Source organism: Microtus pennsylvanicus, chromosome 13, assembly GCF_037038515.1.
Source record: "Microtus pennsylvanicus isolate mMicPen1 chromosome 13, mMicPen1.hap1, whole genome shotgun sequence".
NCBI lineage: Eukaryota > Metazoa > Chordata > Mammalia > Rodentia > Cricetidae > Microtus > Microtus pennsylvanicus.
In genome coordinates this window covers 273,047-298,281 of record NC_134591.1, presented here as the reverse complement: position 1 = coordinate 298,281, position 25,235 = coordinate 273,047, and the positions used below count along the sequence as shown (strand labels likewise).

Genomic DNA, 25,235 nt, shown 5'->3' with positions numbered 1-25,235 from the left:
GAGCCCTGCCCCCTCAGAGCGCGCTCCCAAAAAAGCGGGCTCCTTGGCTTCACTTGCTGACAGGCCCCAGTGCCCCACTGTCCTGCCTGCCTCCTAGAGAGCGGAGCCCCGAGAAGAGGCTCTTTGAGTGGAAGGCGGGAAAATGGCGGACTCCTCGGAGCGGGACGCGGGGTGAGTTGGGGGCACAGTAGGGCGGGGTTTAGGGGCACCCGAGGGCTGGCCAGAGCCTGGGCTGACGGGTGCCCAAGCGGGAGAACGGGGCTCCTTAGAGCCACTCCCCGAATCCCTCCCAGCCTGGAGGCCCAGGCTCTGAGCATCTCCTGTGGGGCTCAGAATGGAGTTGTGTGTGGTACTTTGGTGTTGGCAGCAGGTAACTTAGCCTCATGGTTCCTAGCTTTTGCATCTAGGGGAGCACTCAACCTCCTGAGTTCTGTGTGTGACTTGTTCTGTTTTGGTTCCAAGACAGGGTCTCTTGTAAGCCAGGCTTGCTTCGAACTCTCCAGTTCCTGCCACTCTTCCCGCGGGGATGATTAGTGTGCTCCCCCAGCAGCAGCTGGACCAGTCTGCTGCACCACAGCACTGCGGGGATTCATCCTTGTTAGTGAGCTTGGGAAGTATTGGAGCCTGGATAGGTTTTTTTTTTCTTAGAATTTCAGGTTTACTTTTTTCCTGAAAGGAGTTTTGAAGCACTGATGAGGGAAGAGTCGGGGGGGGGGGCGGAGAGATGGCTCAGTGATTAAGAGCATTGCCTGCTCTTCCAAAGGTCCTGAGTTCAATTCCCAGCCACCACATAGTGGCTCACAATCATCTGTAAAGAGGTCTGGCGCCCTCTTCTGGCCTTCAGGCATACAGACAGAATATTGTATACATAATAAATGAATGAATGAATAAATAAATAAATAAATACATTTTTTTAAAAGGGGGGAAGAGTCGGGGAGTTACAAAATAATCGCTTGAGAGTTATGGTCTGGAAATTGATAAAAATCTACCCCTGGGCGTGTTGATGCTCGTGGCAACCACAAGTACTCAGTGATGGTAAAGAAACTCTCCCACCCCACCTGAGCTTCACTAGAAGCCTGCCTGTCAGCACAGGCAGGAGGTGGTGGTGGAAGAATCCCGAGTTCAAGGACAGCCTGAGTTACCTACCTGAGGACCTGTCTCAAATAAACCATTTTTTGTTTTTGTTTGGTTTTTTGTTTTTGTTTTTGTATTCAAGACAGGGTTTCTCTGTAGTTTTGGAGCCTGTCCTGGAACTAGCTCTTGTAGACCAGGCCGGCATCGAACTCACTGCGATCCACCTGCCTCTGCCTCCCTAGTGCTAGGATTGAATGCGTGCGCCGCCACCACCACCTGGCCAGCTTTTGTTTTTGTTAGGAATATTTCTTAGACGAGCCTCTCTGCCAACACAAATAATTCCAATCAGACCAAATTAGACCGAATAAAAGATGCCCATGTTTGATGGAGCGCTCCTGGGTGGCACCAGGAAAGCATGGTGAGGGGAAGAGAGAGAAGGGGAGACCACATGTTCATATTTTGGGGGACAGCCTAAAAACCCTGTGGGAGTGGTCCTGACCCTCCCTGGGGAGGCTTGGTGGGCTTTCCCAGGGGAGGGGGCTTGAAATGGATGCCAGGGGCTGGGGTGACGCTTTCACCCAAACATCCCAGACTCTTGGATATAGGGACCCGACTCAGGTCTGGCCACTTCCTGTGAGCATGGAGTGACATTGGCAAGGGGGGAGTTGGTGGGCTCATGAGAGGCGTGGCTGGAGCGGCTTCCCATTTACTGTCATCCGGGAGACCTCAGGCAGCTGTTGGTTGAGAGAGATGAGAAGGCAGGAGGCATTTGTTATCATTGGCCCTATGAATAGGGCTAGCCATGGGAAGTCATTAACTGCCAGAAAGAATGGGACAGAGAAGTGCCCTAGTTGTACAGGTGAGGCTCGGGTGTACAATTGGGACACACTAGCAGATAAAACCAGATTTTAGTTGTTAGGTGTCCTTGATCCAGGAGAGTTGGTACCAGTGGTGAAGTCGCAGGAGCTGGTGCAGGTGTTGGCATTTTCTGGAGAGCGCTTTGTAAGTTGGTCTTGGCCCAGATGGCCAGAGTGACCTGTAAAATATGCGTGAAAATGGGTGGGGTTCAAACAGGCTCTGGAGGGCTGGAGAAATGGCTCAGAGGTTAAGAGCACTGACTGCTCCTCCAGAGGTCCTGAGTTCAATTCCCAGCAACCACATGGTGGCTCACAGCCATGTATAATGCGATCTGGTGCCCTCTTCTGGCCTGCTGGCATACATGGAAGGAATGTTGTTTTTTGGGGTTTTTTTTTTGTTTTTTTGTTTTTTTTTTGGTTTTTTGAGTCATGGTTTCTCTGTGGTTTTGGAGCCTGTCCTGGAACTAGCTATTGTAGACCAGGCTGGTCTCGAACTCACAGAGATTTGCCTGCCTCTGCCTCCCGAGTGCTGGGATTAAAGGCGTGTGCCACCACCGCCCAGCACGGAAGGAATGTTGTATACATAACAAATAAATCTAAAAATTAAAAAAAAACAGGCTCTGGAAGACTGTTAGTTGTTTGTTTGGGGTTTTTATTATTATTATTATTACCAGACCTGATTTTTGATACAGCAGTAGAACTTTTTCCAGAAACCTGTAGGTATCTGTAAGAGAACTGGAACAGATTTACATCTTGGTGTCATAGCAAAAGGCTGTTGCTTTAGGTTAGAAGGTTTGCACATTTTAGAAGACAATTAAAGGGAATTGGGAACTCTGGATTTTTAAGATACACCTGTTAATCTGAACTATGAAGCCTTGAAAGAGGCACACCTGTTTGTATTTTAGCAGGAAACTTCAAATGAAGTAATGAGCTACCAGTACCTTAAGTTGTCAAATGCCATGGATGAAGTAATAAGTGAACAGTATCCTAAGTCACCAAATGCCATTAGACAGATCTAAGGGGATAAATGGGCAAAAATGAGACACCTTTTTTAGCTACACAGGCAATCCCAAGTCTCTCCTTAGTCCTCGGAGAACATCAGCCTGGAGGCAGTGATTGCCGTTAGCTGCTGGGTACAAGAGGCCCCAAGATTTTCCTGTGGGGGGAAGATTTAGTCCACCTGTCATGGCAGGATGAGAAGATTGAGTCCCCGGGTGGCATCCAGGAAGCTGAAGAGGTAAAAGGCCGCTTTTTGGTGTGTGGGTGTCTTTGCAAAACCCAAAGGCAAGCCTCAAGGCGGAAGATCTTTGTAACCATGTATCTTCTTGGAGGAGCTATAGGTGCCATGGGAGCTGGCATGTCTGTGTTAGAAGCACTTTTGTTAAATTGCCATACTCTCAGATCTGTAAAGGCACTTGAGAATTGGGCACCATTACCTGGTGTATTTAAACTGGACATATAAGCTAAATTTAGGCATGTATTTTATCCAGTTAGTTACAGCTTACCAATGCTAGTGAATGTAAGACGATTAAAAGGAATATTTTAATAAGTCAAAGAATACTAGCACACTGTCACAGAACTCCCTGTGGAGACCCTGTGAGCTTCCAGCTCACAGATCACAGAGATCTGAATGAAAAATGAGGATGTGGCCCAGCAGTGGTGCTGCAGGCCTTTAATCCCAGCACTTGGGAGGCAGAGGCAGGTAGCTCTCACCAAGGCTTTTACACAGAGAAATCCTGTCTCAAAAAGAAAGAAAGAAAGAAAGAAAGAAAGAAAGAAAGAAAAGAAGTAAAGAAAGAAAAGAAGTAAAGAAAGAAAAGAAAAGAAAAATGAGGACATGACTGCTCCAACGTATATGGTTGAGCAGAAGGTTTATTGTAGATATGAGGGAAAGTACAGCCAGAGGCATCAGGAAGAGTCCATACTGAACCTGCCCAGCAGCCTGAACCAGGCCATGAGAAGAGAGAGAGGGAGCAAAGAGAGCACTAGAAACATACAGACCAAGTGGACAAAATGGCTGAGTTATATAGAAAAGAGAAGCTGGGGAACTTCAGGGTAGGGGCAGGATATGCCTGCCAGGCTGGCTCTGTGACAGGCACTTGGGATGCTGAGAGATGATAAGTTAAGTAGGCCCCTCACTTAGACACTTGACCCAATGAGGTCCACCTGCCTCTGCCTCTGCAGCTTATAGACTTGTACCACCACACGCGGCCCCAGGCCAGCTTCCTTACTCGCAGGTAAAGGTGCTGCCACCAAGCCTCATAGCCTCAGGATTCCCAGGACCCAACTACAAAAGTCATCCTTTGCCCTCCCGTGTGTCAGAGGACGTGAGCACCACATACTGCATCAGATTTAAAAGGCTGAAGTGCTACAGAGAAGAGGCCGGTGGGTGGAGCCTCCTGACCAGCACTATACCTCAGACTTCCAGCTCTTTACACGGGTAGTGATGGGCACAGGTCAGGTCAAGGCCATGTTGCTGAGGCCTCCGTGATTGATGGGCAGACCGCGGGGAATCCTGAGGGACCACAGCAGGTGCACCTGCCCTGCTTCCCAAAGCCAAGCCCCTACCATCTGTAGGCTTCAGGAAGAAGCCAGCAGCAGAGGCTTAAGACCCCCAGAGCTGGACTGCTGGGTACTGAGCTCAAGTCCTCTGCAAGAGCAGCAAACTCTTTATCCTGCAAACTGTCTGTCCAGCCCTGGTAGGAAGATGATGAGTTCTGGGCCAGCCTTGGCTGTAGCGTGAGACCCTGTTGGTGTGTGTGTGTGTGTGTTAATTATCACTGAACAAGCCTGACAACCTGAGTTTGGGTCCCCAGAAGCCACGTAGAAACTGGATGCAGTAGTGCCTGCACTCCTAGCACACCCTACAGGGAGATGGGAGGCCAAACAGGAGAGTCTGCAGGGGTGAGGACTGGCTAGCCTGGTATACGCAGCCGTGGATGAGAAGGTGGAACGTGACCTATGCTGAGATTGTCCCCTAACCTCTCTGGAGGCACCACGGTACGCACAGTTGGTGGCACTTACACAGCTGCACTCACAGACATACACAGAATAAATAAAAATGAAAATATTTAGAGAATACAACTATTTGGTGACATATGAGCGATGTGTGACCCAAAATGTGCTATGTCAGCAAAGTTTTGTTGCCACATGGCCCACGCATTGTGTCTGTCAACTTTGGTACTAGAATAGCAAAGTTGAGTAGTTGCTGGTCATGACAGTGACCGGGGAGCCTAGGAAACTGACACTTTGCAGAGAAAGGCTGTGTCACCGTCCTCTCCCCAACCTGCCATCTCATCCTTACCATTGGACTCTTCCCTCCTGTCTTCTCCAGCCCCTGTGCTCGCAAATCCTCAGCCCCAGCCCTTCCGAAGCCCTCCCACCTCTCTGGCTGTTGTCACACCAGCCTGATGAGACAGGGATCTTCCTGGTCGGGAAGCTCTGATCCCTGTGGGCCAGTGTTCTACTGCCTTCAGGAGGAAGTTGGTCTTGTGGGGGTTCCACCTCCTGCTTGTCTAGGGACGATCTTCACATGCCCCGCTGCAGCTGACAGAAGGTGGCTCTGGCCTCTGCAGATCTTGTAGATGGATGAATAGCACACCTCTCTTCTCTCTTGTAGGAAGCCCGCAGCCACTGGTGCCCCCAAGACAAAAGGAAGAAGAGTACAAGGTGAGCGCTTTAAGGAAAGTGTTTTGTTTTGTCTTCATCAACGATTTTTGTTCAATTTTTTTATTACAGGTGTATTGATCTCTTTGGAGGGGTGTGCATATTGTATCATGAGTATAGAAGTCAGAAGGGAACTTGTGGGAGTCAATTTGTCATCAATCAAGCTGGGTAGCAAGCAAGTGCCTTACATGCTGAACCTTACTGTTCTCTGAGAAAGTCTCATGGATCCCAGGTTGCCGGTCAGCTCCTGATCCTCCTGCCTCAACCTCCAGGGTGCCATCTAGTTCATGAAAGGGGTTTCTTGGGGGCAGGGGAGACAGAGACAAGTCTGAAACTTCCACTGCTCAGTGGCATGCCTTTGGGGACTCAGGGTTGTCTTTGTCCCTGAGGTGTCCTGTGACTGTAGTTGTCCTTTGGAGAGTTGAAGTCCCTCGAAAGTATAGCTCTAGATGTGCACAGGCCACAGATACAAGTTCCTTCAGAAACCTGTGGAGCTGCCCGGTGTGGGTGCTGGAAGAGCAAGTACTCCTCAGCCTCATAGGCTCCTTTTTTTTTTGTTACACTTCGTGTGGGGCAGGTAGCACATGTGGCACACACATGGGGGTTAGGCATAATTTGGGTGGTTGTTTCTCTCATTGCACCATAGGAGTCCAGAGGACTAAACTCGGACCCTCAGGGTTGACAGTGATCACTGGACCTGGTTGGGTTTGGGGCTTGGGGTTTGGTCTTAGGGATGGAGCCCAGGGCCCCACATTTGCTAGGCAAGCGCCTAACCACTGACCTATATCCTCAGCAGATATTTTGTTTGTTTGTTTACTGCGATGGCAGAAGTAGAATTGGGGCCCTCACTGTGCCAATTGAGCACCGTGCCACTGAGTGGCCCCAGCCTGGCAGTTTTGTGTGTAAGCTATGACATGTTTGCGTGCTGCCTGGTTTTGTTAACACTGGCCAGGCCAGATGCCCCAGCCACCGCCAAGGGGGCCTGGATCTGTGCGTGAGTCTCATGAGGGTCCACCCGTGATAAAGGCTGGAGTGGTGGTGAGGACAGAGCATGGACATAGGCCTCCCCAACCCAAAGGTACAGAGTCTGACATGGCTCACGTGTGCCCCAGCTTCCCTGCCCCTGGGCTGCTGTGGGCTCTTCTCCTGTCTTTAACTTTATTGTTACTTTTTAATCTGCTAGCTTCATTTAATTGAGAAACATGAGTGGTCAAGGTACAAACGACCACAGACCAGCTGTAATGAGAAATCTGGAGTCTTCCATGGTTGGCAAGCAGGGTCTGAGAGCTGGCCTGGGCACATAGACCAGTGGGCCTGTTTGTCCTGGCTGCAGGCTCAACACGTTTAAACTGAACCAGGGTCAGATTCCTACATCCGGGCTGCATTTTCCAAGCTTTTTCCTGGCACAAGCCCCAGGCAGAGTCTGACTTGGCCTTTTACGTCCATTTCCTATGCTCTCAGAGCCTCTGCAGGATCTCAGCGAGAACCCCCAAATCCATGCCAGTACGGTCATTCCCTCACAACAGTTAACATCATCTAGGGTTACAGGAGTGGATCTCTATCCCTCTGATTTAAAGATAGGAAGGTGGGAATACTAAGACCACGGTGGGCAGCCCAGCTTTACTGTGCTGAAGCACAAACAGAGATGGACTCCACCAGAGAGGGATAGACCCAAAATGCTGTGGGATTTGTTGTTTTGTGTTTTGGTAGGTGGGAGGGGGCTGTGCACATGAATGTAGATGCTCTTGGACACCAGAGAGAGTGTTGAATCTCCCAGAACTGATATTACAGTTGCAAGCATCCCTGTGGGTGCTGGGACCCTAACTCCAGTCCTCTGCAAGAGCAACAAGCGCTTAACCACTGAGCCATCTCTCCTGCTCCTTTTTTTTTTTTTAAAAAATTGCACTTATTTACTGAAGGTGAGGGGGATACCAAGGTGCACATATAGAGGTCAGAGGAAGGCTCTTGAGAGTTGAACCAAAGTCATCAGGCTTGCTTTCAAGCTCTCCACCCAGTGAGCCATCCCACTGGCCCCTGGCTTTCACGGTCTAGAATGTTTCTATCTTTGAACTTACTTGGCACTTGCTCCTACTCCAAGGACCCACATACAAGAGACGTTCCATCAGTGTCTTATGGACACTGAGTGTCCTGTGAAGGTACTAGTTGCAGTAGCTCCCATGTGCATACTGGGGAGACTGAAGGAGCCAGTCTGCATCGGGCTGTAAGGCTGGTGCTTTTCCTGTCATTGGCCCCGGCTCTCCACTGTGGGGTCCTGCTCATGCTCTATGTCTTCATGCTGCAGCATTCCTCTTCTCTAACAAACACTGTTGGTTAATTAATAAAGAAACTGCTTGGCCCTGATAGGTTACAACATAGGTGGGGGGAGTAAACAGAACAGAATGCTGGGAGGAAGAGGAAGTGAGGTTAGAGGCCATGCCGCTGCTCCTCTCCAGGGCAGACGCGATGAAGCTCTGACCCAGGATGGATGTAGGCTAGAATCTTCCTGGTAAGCGTACCTTGGGATTACACACATTAATAGAAATGGGTAATCAAGATGTAAGAATTAGCCAGTAAGAAGCTAGAGCTAAGGGGCCAGGCAGTGTTTAAATGAATACAATTTGTGTGTTGTTATTTTGGGGCATAAGCTAGCCAGGTGGCTGGGAGCTGGGTGGCAGGAATGCAGCCCGCAGCTCCTACTACACACTGTGTCGTCTGCAGGAGGAAGAGTGGTTGAGTCCAGATACCTGCAATATGAGAAGAAAACTAAGAAGGTAATGGAGTCTTTTACTCTTGGAGCCACTAGGAATGGGTGGAGGGCACGTGGCAGCTGCAGCCCGATCCTGGAAGACACCATTGGGGCCTTTGCCGCCTCCAGGTTCTGGGCACAGTCCTGAGTCTCTGGTGAGAGTGACACCAGTGTCCATCAGTCGTATGTACCTCCTCTGCCCCTCCTGTTTTGAGGGCCTCTGTTCTGTCAGATCTGTCCTCCAGCACTATCCCTTCACACCCAGGAGGCTCCTGAGTGATGGGCAGTGGCAGCGGCACTCGGTGTGGGCCACAGGCACAGCTGGCAGGGGTGACGTTCACTTCTGCATCTTCCTGTGTGATACTTTTTCAGCTGTCAATAAGCAAGGCTGGCAGGGCTTCCTGAGGCCCCAAAAGCTGCACTGCATTGCAAGAATGGGGGAAACATGTTGGGGTCAGCTGCAGGCTCATCCCTGTGGTGACACATCCCTGGAGCACAGGATCCAGTTCCAGGTTGTCTGTCACGGCCAGGCAGGACTGCTGAGCACAGGCTTGGTTTATGACAATCAGAAGGTTAATTTCCCATCTGCCTGGCCTGTGCCCCAGGAAGTGTGGTGAGGGTTCCCAGGATTCCTGAAGCTCTGACTGGAAGTCTGGTTTAAGGGAAGGGATTCTCACATCACCCTGCAGACAGCTTTCCCAAGCTACTTATCCCTGCTTCCATTCACCCTGTGGCTGTTGCCACCTTGAAGGCTTGGCCACAGTGCCCCCATGTGTTTATACAAGGCATTTTGGTTCTGCTACCCCATCAGGTGACCTTGGTCTGGCTGGAGTCTTGAGTGTCTGTTGTCATGGTAACATTAGCCTGCGCTTTCTCCTGAGGCTGAATGGATCTCAGAAGGGCTGGTCCTGAGTGGAGCCCACTTCCAGCTGAGCAGCCCTTTCCCTGAGTGTGGGGCAGATGATCTTGAGTTTCAGATTTCAGTTGTGGATAAGGAGTGCTTGGGCTGTGCTGTGTGCTCCCATTCCTCCTGAACACCATTTCACGTTTCTCCCAGGCACACTTCTGTGACTTCAGTAGGTGTCTCCAAGGCAGTTGGTGGTGGGCATTGCTCTGCATTGGTCCTTGTTATTTTTGTGTGTGTGTGTGTACATGTGTGTGTTGCAGGTTGTACAACCATGCATGTACACATGGATGGATGCCAGAGTGAAATCTTTCTTTTGTGACAGGATTTCACTGAACTGCCAGCTCTTGGGATCCTTTTGTGTTCCTCATCCCTTGCTAGGGTGAGAGGTTCTTGTGGTGAAAGACTTAGAGGCCCCTTAGCACTACTGCACCCCCTTCCTCGGAACCAGGGCCCTGGTAACCAACAACACGTGCACGAGAGCTTTGAGTACTTTCCATCTCCATTGTATAGACCTGGACCCTGGAACTGGGGTGAGACGACCTTGTAACCGTCATAACATTGATCAAGGTTCCTCCTTGTAACTATGACATTGATCAAGGCTCCTCCTTGTAACTGTTACAACATTGATTAAGTAGAGTTAGCTGACCATTAAATGAACTAGACAAAATAGTAGACAAATGATTTTTGGACTTTCCCTTTGATTTTGTATTCCCCCCTCCTTGATTTTGTGTTTTTTTTCCTTTAAAAGAGCTTGTAATAGACAAAGCAGTCGTCCTTCTCCTCTCGAGGCTGGGGGACCTCTGCCGCGGCAGAATAAAAATTCCTCTTGCTATTGCATCAACCGAGTTGTGAATGTCTCTTGGGGCGACCTTCTCCTTGGTGGGGCTTTAGGGCCCAACAGTGGATTTGTTTCTGTGTAGATGCTGGGGATTCAAACTCAGGTCTTCAGACTTGCAAAGTGACTGCCAGACTACACACCACACAGCCCTGCTTGTTGGCCGTTAAATTCTCATTTTGTTGCTGGTTTGTTTGTTACATGTTCTACCGTGGACATTTTCTCGCTAGTGAGTCAGGGTTTTCAGTGGTTGGCTTTCATGGCCTGTTGTCAACAGCCACAGGCAGCAGCTCTCGTGTCATTGAGCACAAGTTCTGAATTTGCTTTCAAAAGACCAATCAATATTCCAGCCCGGCGGTGGTGGCAGGCATAGGCGGATCTCTGTATGTTTAAGGCTAGCATGGTCTACAAGAGCTAGTTCCAGGAGAGATAGGGTTGTTGCACAGAGAAACCCTGAAGCATGATTAATAAACGCTCAGGGTCAGAAATTGGGTTTCAGTCTGAAGGTCTAAAAAGCAAAACAGCCAGCCACTGGCTCTTGCCTCTCCCTCAGTCTGAAATGGCGATCCTGCCTCCAGATTTCTCAGAATGAGACTATGTCTGAGAACTGTCTCCCCCATCTTTTTCCTCTGTAGGGCTGGGATTAAAGGTGTGTGACACCATAACCTGGTCTGTAAGGCTGACCAGTGGGACTGTTTTACTCTCAGATCTTCAGGCAGTCTTTATTTATTAAAATACAAAAGAAAACCTATCTCACCCCCCCCAAATAAAAGACCATTATGGATTTTTCTGCCTTTTTTCTTTATGGACAGTGTCTCTCTACATATTCCTACATGGCCGGGACTTAGAGAGATAGAGAGATCCACCCCTCTACCTCCTGAAGGCTGGAATTAAAGACAGGGCAACCACGTCCAACCGCAATTGTTGGTCATCTGTTGTTGGACCTTCTTTAGACTGCCAGTTCCCAAATGATGGCACAGAGACTTCTTATTAATTATGAAAGCTTGACCTTAGTCTAGACTTGTTCCCAACTAGCTCTGGCGGGTGGTGGTGGTGGCACACACCTTTTATCCCAACATTTAGGAGGCAGACAGACCTCTGTGAGTTCAAGACCAACCTGGTCAAAATTTCCAGGGCAGTAGGACTGTTTCACAGAAAAATCTGTCTTAAAAAAAATTACCACGTCTATATTAGTCTACATTCTGCCATGTGGCTCCTTACCTCTCTGTACTGCTGACTCCCTCAGTGTCTCCCTGGCTTAATTATGAGAGCCTCTGATTCTTCCTGAGTTCCCTTCTCTCCTGGAAGCCCCACCTGTTCTCTCCTGCCTAGCTATTGGTCTTTCAGGTTCTTTTTAAAAAATCAGAAGGTGCCTTGGGCAGAGACACATCTTTACAGCATACAAAAAGATTATCCAACAGCAATCAGGTGTGTACACAGACCTGTTGATGGAGCCCAGGCCTTCATGTGCCAGAGCCCAGCACCTGCTGGGGATTGACTGCATGGGCTCCCAAGTCAGCGTCAGGGACGTGCTGGCATGGGGGTCTCAAGACCTGAACCCTGTGATTCTTCTTGGGTTCTGACAGGCTTTCATGTATGATGTGTGAGGGTGGCATCTGGCTTCGGCACGTGCCCCTTTTAGTCTGGAATTCTTTTTTTTTTTTATTGAGAAAAGGACAAAAAAAGTTTCCGCCTCCTCGCAGACTCCTATTTCCCTCCCTCTCCTCCCACCCTTCTCCCCGTCCCCCCACTCCTCACCCCCTCCCTCTCCAGTCCAAAGAGCAGTCAGGGTTCCCTGCCCTGTGGAAAGTCCAAGGTCCTCTCCCCTCCGTCCATGTCTAGGAAGGTGAACATCCAAACTGGCTAGGCTTCCACAAAGCCAGAACATGAAGTAGGATCAAAACCCCATGCCATTGTCCTTGGCTTCTCATCAGCCCTCATTGTTCACCATATTCAGAGTCTGGTTTTATTCCATGCTTTTTCAGTCACAGTCCAGCTGGCCTTGGTGAGCTCCCAATAGATCAGCCCCACTGTCTCAGTGGGTGGGTGCACCCCTCGTGGTCCTGACTTCCTTGCTCATCTTCTCCCTTTTTCCGCTCCTCATTGGGACCTTGGGAGCTCAGTCCACTGCTCCAGTGTGGGTCTCTATCTCTATCTCCATCCATCACCAGATGAAGGTTCTATGGTGATATGCAAGATATTCATCAGTATTGCTATAGGATAGGGTCATTTCAGGTTCCCTGTCCTCAGCTGCCCAAGGAACTAACTGGGGACATTGCCTTGGGCCCCAGGGAGCCACTGTAGGTTCAAGTCTCTTGCCAACCCTAAGGTGGCTCCCTTAACTATTAATTGTGCTTCCGTGCTCCCCTATCCAAACTTCCTTTATCCTAATAATCCTGTTTCCCCAAGTTCCCCCCATCCTCCCTTTCTCACTTTTCTCTGCCCATCATCCCTTACCCCAATCCCACCCCACCCCCAAGATCCCAATTTTCTCCCCGGCAATTTTGTCTACTTCCCATAGCCAAGATGATAACTATATGAGTTTCCTTGGGTTCACCTTCTTATTTAGATTCTTTAGGTTCACCAATTGTAGACTCCATGACCCCTATTTATTGCTAGAAACCAATTATGAGTGAGCACATCCCATGTTCATCTTTTTGGGTCTAGGCTACCTCACTCAGGATTGTGTTTTCTATTTCCATCCATTTGCATGCAAAATTCGAGAAGTCATTGTTTTTTACCGCTGCGTAGTACTCTAATGTGTGTATATTCCACACTTTCTTCATCCATTCTTCCATTGAAGGGCATCTAGGCTGTTTCCAGGTTCTGAGTATTACAAATAATGCTGCTATGAACATAGTTGAACAAATGCTTTTGTCATATTATAGGGCATCTCTTGGGTATAAACCCAAGAGTGGTATTGCTGGGTCCAGGGGTAGGTTGATTGCGAATTTCCTGAGAAACTGCCACACTGATTTCCAAAGTGGTTGCCCAAGATTGCATTCCCACCATCAATGGAGGAGAGTACCCATTCCTCCACAGCCTCTCCAGCAAAGGCTATCATTGGTGTTTTTGATTTTAGCCATTCTGACAGGTGTAAGATGATATCTCAAAGTTGTTTTGATTTGCATTTCCCTGATTGCTAGGGAGTTTGAGCATGACCTCAAGTGTCTTTAGACCATTTGAACTTCTTCTGTTGAGAATTCTCTGTTCAGTTCAGTGCCCCATTTTTTAATTGGGTTAATTAGCATTTTAAAGTCTGAGTTCTCTATATCTTTTGGAGATCAGACCTTTGTCTGTTGCAGGGTGGGTGAAGATCTTCTCCCGATCAGTAGGTTGCCTTTTTGTCTTAGTGACAGTGTCCTTTGCTTTACAGAAGCTTCTCAGTTTTAGTAGGTCCCATTTATTCAATGTTGCCCTTAATGTCTGTGCTGCTGGGGTTACACATAGGAAGCGATCTTCTGTGCCCATCTGTTGGAGGGTACTTCCCACTTTCTCTTCTATCAGGTTCAGTGTGTTCAGACAGATATTGAGGTCTTCAATCCATTTGGACTTGAGTTTTGTGCATGGTGATAGATATGGGTCTATTTTCATTCTTCTACAGGTTGACATCCAGTTGTGCCAGCACCATTAGTTGAAGATGCTTTCTTTCTTCCATTGTATACTTTTAGCTCTTTTATCGAAAATGAGGTGATCATAGGTTTGTGGATTAAAATTCGGGTCTTCTATACGATTCCATTGGTCGACTTCTCTGTTTTTATGCCAGTACCACACTGTTTTCGTTACTGTAGCTCTGTAATAGAGTTTGAAGTCAGGGATGGTAATGCCTCCGGAAGATCCTTTATTGTATAGGATTGTTCTGGCTATCCTGGGTGTTTTGTTTTTCCATATAAAGTTGATTATTGTCCTCTCAAGATCTGTGAAGAATTTTGAAGGGACCTTGCATTGAATTTATAAATTGCCATTGGTAGAATTGCCATTTTTACTGTGTTGATCCTCCCAATCCAAGAGCAAGGGAGGTCCTTCCATTTTCTGGTATCTTCTTCAATTTCTTTCTTCAATGCCTTAAAGTTCTTGTCAAATAGATCCTTCACTTCCTTGGTTAGAGTTACCCCAAGATATTTTATGCTGTTTGTGGCTATTGTGAAAGGTGAAGCTTCTCTGATTTCCCTCTCTGCTTCCATATCCTTTGTGTATAAGAGGGCAACTGATTTTTTGGAGTTGCCCTTGTATCTTGCCACATTACTAAAGGTGTTTATCAGTTGTAAAAGTTCTTTGGTGGAGTTTTGGGGGTCGCTTATGTACACTATCATATCATCTGCAAATAACGAAAGTTTAACTTCTTCCTTTCCAATTCGAATCCCCTTGATCCCATTATGTTGTCTTATTGCTATTGCTAGAACTTCAAGCACTATATTGAAGAGGTATGGCGAGAGTGGACAGCTTTGTCATGTTCCTGAGTTTAATGGAATAGCTTTGAGTTTCTCTCCATTTAATTTGATGTTAGCTGTCGGCTTGCTGTATATAGCTTTTATTATATATAGGTATGACCCTTGTATCCCTAATCTCTCCAATACTTTTATCATAAAGGGATGTTTTATTTTGTCAAATGCTTTTTCAGCATCTAATGAAATGATCATATGGTTTTTTTCTTTCTGTTTATTTATATGATGGATTACATTAATAGATTTTCGTATGTTGAACCAGCCCTGCATCTCTGGGATGAAGCCTACTTGATCATAATGGATATTTTTTCTAATGTGTTCTTGGATTCGGTTTGCCAATATTTTGTTAAGGATTTTTGAGTCGATGTTCATGAGTGAGATTGGCCTGTAATTCTCTTTCCTGGTTGAGTCTTTGTGTGGTTTTGGTATCAGAGTAACTGTAGCTTCATAAAGGGAATTTGGTAATGACTCTTGGGTTTCTATGTTGTGAAATACATTAAGGAGTACAGGTATTAGATTTTCTTGGAAGTTCTGGTAGAATTCTGCATTGAAACCATCTGGTCCTGGGCTTTTTTTGGTAGGGAGGTTTTTGATAACAGCTTCTAATTCTTCATGACTAACAGGTCTATTTAGATTGTTCACCTGGTCCTGGTTTAACTTTGGTATATGGTATTTATCTAAAAAAGTGTCCATTTCTTTTACATTTTCCAGTTTTGTGGCATACAGGCTTTTGTAGTAAGATCTAATGATTCTCTGAATTTCCTCTGTGTCTGTGGTTATGTCCCCCTTTTCATTTCTGATCTTATTAATTTGCATATTCTCTCTCTGCCGTTTGATTAGTTTGGATAGGGGTTTATCAATCTTGTTGATTTTCTCCAGGAACCAGCTTTTTGTTTCATTGATTCTTTGGATTTTTTCTGTGTTTCTATTTTGTTGATTTCAGCCCTCGGTTTGATTATTTCCAGTCTTCTACTCATCCTAGGTGAGTCTGCTTCTTTTTTTCCTAGAGCTTTCAGGTGGGCTGTTAAGTCTCCAATATGTGCTTTCTCTGTTTTCTTTAAGTGGGCACTTAGTGCGATGAACTTTCCTCTTAGGACTGATTTCATAGTGTCCCATAAGTTTGAGTATGTTGTTTGTTTATTTTCATTGAATTCCAGGAAGACTTTAATTTCTTTCTTTCTTTCTTCCTTAATCCAGGTATGGCTCAGTAGTTGACTGTTCAGTTTCCATGAGTTTGTAGGCTTTCTGGGGGTAGCATTGTTGTTGAATTCTAACTTTAATCCATGGTGATCTGATAAGACACAGGTGGTTACTAATATTTTTTTGTAACTGTGGAAGTTTGCTTTGTTACCGAGTATGTGGTCAATTTTTGAGAAGGTTCCATGAGCTGCAGAGAAGAGGTTATATTCTTTCCTATTTCGGTGGAATATTCTATAGATGTCTGTTAAGTCCAATTGATTCATTACCTCTATTAATTCTCTAATTTCTCTGTTAGGTTTCTGTCTGATTGACCTGTCCATTGGTGAGAGAGGAGTGTTGAAGTCTCCTACTATTAGTGTGTGCGGTTTGATGGCTGCCTTGAGTTTTAGTAATGTTTCTTTTACGTATGTGGGTGCTTTTATATTAGGGGCATAGATATTCAGGATTGAGACTTCATCCTGATGAATTGTTCCTGTTATGAGTATAAAATGTCCCTCTCCATCTCTTCTGATTGATTTAAGTTTGAAGTCAACTTTGTTAGAAATTAGTATGGCCACACCTGCTTGTTTCTTAGGTCCATTTGCTTGATAAGCCTTTTCCCAGCCCTTTACTCTGAGTAGGTGCCTGTCTTTGTGGTTGAGGTGTGTTTCTTGTAAACAGCAGAATGTTGGATCCTGTTTTCGTATCCAATCTCTTAGCCTGTGCCTTTTTATAGGTGAGTTGAACCCATTGACATTAAGTGATATTAATGACCAGTGGTTGTTAACTCCGGTCACTTTTTTAGTAGTAGAGTTTGTGTGTTTCCCTTCTTTGAGTTGCGCTGGTGAAGGGTCTCTAGATGTCTGAGTTATTGTGGTCATTGTTGGACTCCTCGGTTAGTGATTTTTCTTCTATTACATTCTGTAAGGCTGGATTTGTGGCTATGTATTGTTTAAATTTGTTTTTATCCTGGAAAATTTTGTTTTCTCCATTTATAGTGAACGAAAGCTTGGCTGGGTATAGTAGTCTGGGCTTGCATCCATGGTCTCTTAGTTTTTGCAGTACATCTATCCAGGACCTTCTAGCTTTCATGGTTTCCATAGAGAAGTCAGGTGTAAGTCTGATAGGTTTACCTTTATAAGTAACTTGGCCTTTTTCCTTTGCGGCTCTTAATATTCTTTCTTTATTCTGTATGCTTTGTGTTTTGATTATTATATGGCGAGGGGATTTTTTTTTTTTTGATCCAGCCTCTTCGGTGTTCTGTATGCTTCTTGAACCTTCATAGGTACATCTTTCTTTAGGTTGGGAAAGTTTTCTTCTATAATTTTATTAAATATATTTTCTGGACCGTTGAGCTGCACTTCTTCTCCTTCTTCTACTCCAATTATACTTAGGTTTGGTCTTTTTATTGTGTCCCATATTACATGAATATTTTGTGATGAGAGTTTGTTGGACTCGCTGTTTTCTTTGATCAGGACATTTATTTTCTCTATGTTATCTTCAGAATCTGAGATTCTTTCTTCTATCTCTTGTATTCTGCTGGTTATGCTTGTTTCTGTAGTCTCTATTTGTTTACCTAGATTTTCCATGTGCAGCTGGCCCTCTGTTTGTGTTTTCTTCTTTGCCTCCATTTTAGTTTTCAAGTCTTGAACTGTTTCCATTATCAGTTTGATTGTTTTTCCTTGGTTTCCTAGGGTAGCATTCACTGATTTATTCAATTCTTCAAACTTTCTGTTATACTTCTCATCCATTTCTATAAGGGCTTTTTTTACATGCTGTTTAAGGGCCTCTATCACTTTCATAAAGTCAATTTTTTCTACTTCTTCTTGATTAAGGTGTTCCTGTCCTCCTGTTGTGAGGTCGCTGGATTCTGGTGGTTTCATGTTGTTTTTCAGATTGTTGGGTGAATTCTTGCATTGGTGCCTGCCCATCTCTTCCTCCGAATGCTCCCCTATGGATCTTCTTTTACAGGATCAGGTCTCCTTGCCCACTGATGTACCTTCCCATTGATGTCACTCCCCAGTGATGGCTTTCCTGGTGCCTAGATCAGATCTCTGTGCTGCTTGGATAGCTCGTAAACAAAGGGCCTACCTTGCTTGCTGCAGGCAGGCTATTGAAACAAAGGAACTGCTGCCCTCCCGGTTGCCCTCCCGATTCAGATTCGGTCCCAGCACCCGAACAGGCTGAGCTGGGAGATGTTATGTGGCCAAAGAGGGGAGGGAGGCAAACAGGGTGGGGAGGGTTCTGGATGCAAGCTGGGTGGGATAGAAAGAGAGAGGAGGTATTGGGCAGTATAGCCCCTGCAGGATGACCAGGAAGTGTAGGAGGGATGAGGAACATCTGAGTTCCCTGTTCCGGGCTGCTGCTGCACTCACTTACCCCAATGATGGCTCTCCTGGAGCCCAGATCAGATCTCCGTGCTGCTTGGGTAGCTCGTAAACAAAGGCTAGTCTGGAATTCTTAGGGGTGTGCTTTTGAAACATTTTAATTGGAATTGAGTGTACAAATAATGAGATTCATGGTGACTTTTTAAAAACTTAACTACATTTTTATTCATTAGAGAAGGGTTCGGGCCAACTGTACATATGGTTACCAGAGGACAACCTGTGGGAATTGATTCTCACCTTCCACCACATGGGTCCTGCGCATCAATTTGGTTTGGCAATCTTGGTGGCAAGCACCTTTACACACTGGCCCAACTGCTGGGAGTTGAATCCAAGTTCTCCTCTTAACCAGCGAGTCAACTCTTCAGCTTCTGGTCACACTCAGTCCAGTTACCTTCACTGTGGGTTCTTCAGTATCTGACCCTAAACCCCACAGCCCTTGGCTGTTGTACCACCCGAGGTAGCCAGGTCTGCGTGAGTGTGTGGTCCCTTATGCAGATTGTTCTGAGGGGAGGGCACTGGCACAAGCAGTTGTAGAGCATGATGACCCCGAGTTCCGGAGCCAAGGCCACAGCAGTTCCTGTGCAATCGTGGCCAGGGTGGTCAAGAGCCCCACTGTCAGGCAGGCGAGAAGCAGAGCTTGCACTTTGTTCTTCACAGCTGATTCTCTTCGTGCCCTTGAGGGCCTGGCTGGCAGCACCTATGCAGGGTGGAGTCTGCTGCCTGCTGGCCTGACACCTAGGGCCATTGCAGGTGGTTGCCCAGAGTGACCCTCAGGCTTGGAAAACTTCTTTGCTTTAGTCTGAATAGGCTTGGGTAGTTTTGACAAGGAGTAGGTTTTAGTTTTCCTGTTCCATCCTGCTGCCTCCTTATTTCCTACAGAGGGTCCCCAGACCCAGTGGTGCATGAGAATGAACCACGACACAACCCCCACTGTGCTCCTTGCCTTTCTTGTACCTGACAGCTGGGCATCCACTGCTGCTGGTGGTGCAGCTGCTGTTTGTGAGCTTTGTAGACTTAGGCCAGGGAGAAGTCAGTGTCTCCTGAAGTCCAGAGTAACCTGTGTAGAAGTCAGCGCATCCTGAGAGTGCCATAGGAAGTCGGTCGCCAGCCCCTCCACAGCACACGCAAACACACACCCATCGAGATGGCAGTCCAGCACGTGTGCCGTTAATTCCCATGTCTGAGGAACGTAGCTGTCCACTGTTTGACTCTCCCGTGTTCGCAGTCTCAAAACACCTGCTTCTCTGTCTGACCTTTAAGCAAATGCATCAAAGGTCAAGTGGCCTGACCTCTGACTGTCTGTTTACATAACAGGCTTCTGCATCTGCTGGAGGGAAGTCACCAGAGGGAAGAAAGCCCAGCACATTGCAGAAGGTCAAAGGTGAGTCCTGGCTAGGGTTGGAAGGGTGGGACTCTGGCAGCAGGGAAGGAGCTGCCAGGCCTCCCTCAGGGCAATCAGGACAACCCATCACAGACTGTCCACAGTCCAGCCTGATCCAAAAGTCCCTCAATTCCCCGGTGATCCTAGATTGTGTCAGGTTGTGAGTGAAAACTTAGCATTAAGGGTCTCTGTCAGAAAGGATGTGGTTCAAGTGTGTGATGGGAGCATAGGCAGAGTGTCTGAGGCCCAACCATATGTCCACGGAACTACTTGCGGATCCAGGAGCTGCTACTTGCTGTCAGTTTAGGATGCTACAGAAATTATAACCAATGGGGTGCCTGACATTTGGACACTTGGGAGGTGGTGGCAAGATCAGAAGTTCAAAGTCATCCTTGGCCACGTGGGCTCCATTGAACCAGGGTGTGCATGAGACCCTATCTCAAAACACAGGAACAAAAATTTCTCTGTTCCCACGTGGGGATGAGAACAGCACATGGGCCTGGCTAGGGTGTTCTCATGTGCGGCGTGAGCACCTCCTGAAGACGGGCCAGTCAGGAGTCAGGACCTGCCTGGCCTAAACAGGTGCTCACCAAAAGGGACTGACTAGGGTTAGGGTGTATGCAGACATTTTATTTGGATTTTGGCTTCTGATGGATGAACCACAGCTGCCGGTTGGCCCTTGGTGCACAGGATGCCCCTGGCTAGCATCTAGTTGGCCCAGAGGTCTGCAGTACCAAAGCTGAGGAACGTTGTTTGTTGGTTTTTGTTTTTGTCATTTTGTCGTCATTGGTTCTTGTTCCTGATGCCTTGGCACATTTGATGTCCGAGGACAACTCTGGAGTTCTCTCCCTCCAGCTTCCTGCGAGTTCAGGGATCAAGCGCGTCATCGGGCTTGCCAGGCAAGGAAGCATCTTTATGGGCTCAGCCAGCCAAACCATCCCATTTTTTTGACACAGGGCCTCATGTACCCTTGACTGGCCCAAAAGGAACGACACACCTTCCCCAGAAAAGACAGGTGAGCACTGGGGAGCAGACGGTGGGTAGGTCTGACTCCGGGCAGCCAGTCCTCCAGGATGGAGGCTAGGGCTGTGGTGTCCATGGGTCCTTGCTCAGGTCAGTGTGCCCATATACTGAGTGGGGAGACACCCATACACTTCTGGGCAAGGTGTGACCTGACTCCATCCTCAGCCCCGCGGACACCATTTGAACCTATAAAGTGCACAGAGGTTGGGGTTCTGCCATGCCCGGAAGAGCCAGGTAAACATGGCTTACTGGGAATTGAACAGCAGGACCCTTGCAGGATCTACAGGAGACCATGGACATGATGGAGTCGCAGACACTGCTGCTGACCCTGCTGTCTGTGAAGGTGAGCTTAACTGGGACTCACGAAACAGCGTGTGTCCTCTGTCACCTCCCCCACCCCACCTGAGTTGGTCTTGCATCCCACAGATGGAAAACAACCTGGCTGTGTTGGAGGAGAAGGCTGAGAAGGACTTGGTGGCCTTATGCCATGAGAAGGAGCGTCTACAGCAGCGGGTGCTGGAGCTGCGGTGCCAGCTGCTGCTCCAGCAGAAGCATCAGGAGCTGGCTACCATCCTGGATGCCCAGGTGGGTTTGAGCATGCTCCTGAGGCTAGGGGTGCATGAGGGAGCCAGGATCAGGATGCCACCACTTACATTCTGCCCGCCCTGCTTAGGCTCCTGATACGAATGTGGTACTCTGTATGGGACACCTGTCTCTGCCACACAGTCTGCAGAATACTTGGCACCTGCCAGCATTGATGTTGTTCCACCGTGGAGCTTAGCATAGCAACAGGGCCCCGTCCAGGGCAGGTCAGAGGGGGTCCTGTTACCTGGAAGCTGGCCCTTCTTGTGCGAGTGAGCGGTGTGTCTCACAGTGTCCCCTTCTGCCTGCAGATGGAGGTGCTGGGCCCTCTCGAGGCTGTAGCAAAGCGCTTCAAGGAGCAATACAAGACACTGGCCACAGCCTTGGACGCCACACGACATGAGCTTCCCGTGCAGGGCATCCACATGCAGGGAAGTGGGCAGGAACTCCTAGGTAAGAACAGCCTTGCTGTGTGGCATTGCCTCAGCAGGAAGGAACCTCAAGTCTCACATGCACCAAATTCTAGGTGCCTCTACCCTGGGGTGGTGTTGGAACCCGTGTGGACCAAGTAGGACACAGGCAGCTGAGTCACGATTCCAACCCCACGCTGGACCTCACAGCTGGAAGACTCTGGGGGCAGGGTGACCTATCTACCGGCCCTGAGTCCTCTGGGGGCAGGGTGACCTATCTACCGGCCCTGAGTCCTCTGGGGGCAGGGTGACCTATCTACCGGCCCTGAGCCCTGGGCCCTACCAACAGGGTGGAGGTATTGAGAGGTCATTTGAGGGATTCTCTGGAGCAGACATCCTCCTTAGGACTTTTTAGCTGCACAGGGTTTACTCTGCCTGGGCTACGTAACAAATGAAAAAGGTATGGTGACCTACATTTATTGTCTGACTCTTGGGAGGCTGTGAGTTCCAGGCCAGCCTGAGCTACAACACAGTGAGACCCTGGCTCCATAAAAGAGCATAGTGTTGACCTGGAAGCTGTAGCGATCCTCCTAGCAAACTGCCCCTCGCAAGTCTGTACCCAGCAAAACCCCAGCACTGACGGTGAGGTGAGGACACGACACAGCAGGAACAGGTCCTTTAACCCTCATGACCTTGCTGGGTTGTGTGTGGTGCAGGTCTGTGCCTGGGACACACAGCTGCTACAGATACCAGAACCTCAGCTCTTTAGATCCGGAGGCCAGGAAGTGCAGGTCCAAGCCACATCTGGCAGGTGCATCCTGCTTGTCGCTCGTAGTGGAAGGACAGAGGGTGAGAGAACAGAGCAGTGGCTTGCAGCCTGAAGCCCCAGCTCCCCTGGTCCACAGGAGTCTCCTGGGCAGCAGTCACAGAAGCACCTGTGCGCTCCCCACTGGGTTTGCCTTCCCAGCATGCACTTGGCACCCACACTCCAGGGACGAGTGAGATCTCCTAAGATCCCTCCCTTTGGCCCTGTTCCCTGAGTGTGAGAGAAGAGCCAACGCTGCACAGCTTAAACAGCTGCTGCTTTGGGCACCGGAGTTCTGCTAACAGCCTGTATCTCCACAGATGATCTGGAGCCGGCCCTAAAGACCACCCTGCAGCTCCTGGGCGAGCTGGGCATCTCCTCCCCGGACGCCAGCGGGCAGGTGCCAGACACCAGCGCGCAGGTGTCACGCCTGCTGGAGGAACTCAGGGACTTGATTACCAAGAAGGACCAAGAGCTCTACAGGTGTGGGTCAGGCCTCCCCCTTTCCCCTCCATCCCTCCCCTCCTCTCTCCATCATCCCTTTCTTTTTAGTTGGGTTGCTGGAGGTGGAACCCCACCCAGCTGCTCTCTCAGGTGAAGACTGTTTGGGCTTTTGAGGACTCAGCTATTGAGTGCCTCACTACTACAGCACTGTTCCACTCCTAGCCCACTTCTGAGTTTTGAGACACTGGGACCTTGGGTGCAGTGAAGCCATCAATTCATACTGTGCCAGAGTCCAGCAGAGTAGGACTGGGGACCGTAGAGACCTGAGGTCACCACGGGCAAGGAAAGCATCCCACACTCAGTCTCATGCCCTAGATAGGGCAGCTCCAGGTCAGCAGGGGACAGAGAGAGCCTTTTCTGAGCCGGACAGTTGATCAACACATGTTAAACGTCATTCAGAAGTCAGTCTTAGCAGGATGTTTGGGGGTTTCTTTTTGTATGTTTTGTTTTGTTTCTAGACAGAGTTTCTCACTCTGGAACTCGCTCTGTAGATCAGGCTGGTCTCGAACTCAGAGATTCGCCAGCCTCTGCCTGCCAAGAGCTGGGAGTGAAGCTGCACACCATCACTGCCTAGCCAGTCTCGTGGTTTCTTGAGGGACATTGTTGTTTTGTGTGTTTTCTAAGACAAGGTCTCAATCTGTAACACCGAGTGTGGCTTTGAACGTGCAGAAATCCTCCACCTCAGCTTGCAGAGTTCTAGAATGGCAGGTGTGAACATCACACGTGTTGGGGTTTTGTTTTTGTTTTTTTACGTATTTTTATGTTTGGGCATGTGCATGCCAAGGCAGGAGTGTAAAGGTCAGAGGACGGCTTTGGGGTCTGTTCTCTCTTTCCACTTTGTGGGCCCTAGGGATCAGACTGAGGTCATCAGGCAGGCTTGGCCATTTTGGCCACCTCCAAAAAAATGCATTTAAGGAGATGCCCATAGGAGTTCTCAGGGATTCTGAAGTGCCGTACCCAGCGCTGGCCTACAGAATGGGTCAGCCATCACTCATATGGAGCATAGACTGAGGATGTCTCCCTGTGCTTGTGACCACTGTATGGCCACAAGTTTTCCCAGTCAGTATCTGAGGAGTACAGATGTACCTGGTATTCACTCTTGGACACATGCCCTCCGTCATCTAGGGGCTCTTAAAGTCTTCAGACACCTGGCCTTTGACCATGTGGTAATGGCTGAATCTCACATCTAGCTTGGCACCAACAAGGTCTCCTCACATCAAATTTGCCCACTGTTGAGGGTGTGGGGCACTGAGGTCCCAGGTGAACAGGAGGATGAAGGATGCATTCAAGGCTCGCCACACAGCTCTTTCCTGCTAGGCCTGGGGGCACAGATCTGTCAGCTGTCTCAGATGCTTGGGGGCTGAGGCAGGAGGGTCATCAGTTTAGGGTCAGCCTAGGAATCTTAGGTGCTGTCTCCTTCAAAAGAGGGAGAGCTGGGGACGGAGGGAACTCAGTATACACAGGCCCTGCTTCTGTTTGCAGCACCATATGGACACATGCACACTTGCCCCCAAGTTGGCAGCCACCCTTGTTGACTTCCAAAGACACCATTAGGGTCCTGAGATCAGCCAGCAAGGAAAGTCTGGTGTCCTGAGTTCAGTCCCCAGGATCTGTATGGAAGGAGAGAACCTATTTCTCTAACAAGTTTGTTTTTCTAAGATCTCCTTTAGAGTTCTTGGCCAGAGGCGAAGTTGTCCCTTCTCTTTCTTCTGCCCACAGGATCTTCAGTCTGGCCATGGAGCTTTCTTCCCAGGCCAGCAAGGAGGCAGCCTTGATGAACCAGGAAGTCTGGGAAGAGGCCCAAGGCACCCCTTCGTGCAGCCAGTGGTACTTCGGTCCATAGGCAGCAGACATCACCAATGTCCACACTCCTGGTGGTGGGGTGTAGGGATAAGCCCAGCCCATTAGGGGGCGTGTTCGCCTTGGGCTAATGTTACCTATAAATCTGGCGAGCATGAGCCCCACAGCTCTCTTTGTCTGTATTTCCTGCTCATCACTGGATGGCTGGTGTTGTAAGTTCATTAAAATTTGCTGTTTCATATTAAGCTAGCCTGGTTATTATGCCGCCTACAGTGGGGGGCAATGAGTGGAGAGGCTAGGCAGATTTGGATGGTCACTGAACACCCTTGGAGTCCCCACACCCAGTAAGGTTCACAAGGAAGTTCTGAAGATACTGCAGGGCCAGCAAGCCTGATCACCAAGTAAAGCTGATTGCTGCCATACCTACCCCAAGTTTCATCCCTGGAACCCACATGCACATGGAAGGAGAGAACTCACCCCTGCAAGTTGTCCTCCGGTCTTCACAATTGGGCTGGCTCACACACCCTGGACAGACATTTCCTAAAATACACAGCATCCTAGGCCAGCAATCAATCCCTGGCCTTTAAGGACAGCAGCAAATGCAGGCAAACACTCATACACATAAATATATGAA

General features: G+C 48.4%; 1 protein-coding gene across 1 annotated transcript; it reads left to right on the top strand.

Annotated features, from left to right (window-relative positions):
• LOC142833663 (HAUS augmin-like complex subunit 8) lies at nucleotides 1-24,744 on the top strand. The gene is made up of 10 exons (XM_075945307.1): nucleotides 1-171; nucleotides 5,551-5,600; nucleotides 8,316-8,368; nucleotides 19,411-19,477; nucleotides 20,434-20,492; nucleotides 20,778-20,843; nucleotides 20,927-21,085; nucleotides 21,394-21,535; nucleotides 22,618-22,780; nucleotides 24,521-24,744. Exons 1-10 carry the CDS (start codon nucleotides 143-145, stop codon nucleotides 24,642-24,644), a joined length of 912 nt encoding a protein of 303 aa, XP_075801422.1. The 5' UTR covers nucleotides 1-142; the 3' UTR covers nucleotides 24,645-24,744.
• The last annotated feature ends 491 nt before the right edge of the window (nucleotides 24,745-25,235 follow it).

What these genes read in the sequence shown, in the direction of transcription:
- LOC142833663 (XM_075945307.1), top strand. Translation starts at nt 143, where the DNA reads ATGGCGGACTCCTCGGAGCGGGACGCGGG. An exon ending in ATGAGAAGAAAACTAAGAAG is followed by an intron (nt 8,369 to 19,410) that starts GTAATGGAGTCT and finishes TTTACATAACAG; the next exon opens with GCTTCTGCATCTGCTGGAGG. An exon ending in CACATTGCAGAAGGTCAAAG is followed by an intron (nt 19,478 to 20,433) that starts GTGAGTCCTGGC and finishes TTTTTGACACAG; the next exon opens with GGCCTCATGTACCCTTGACT.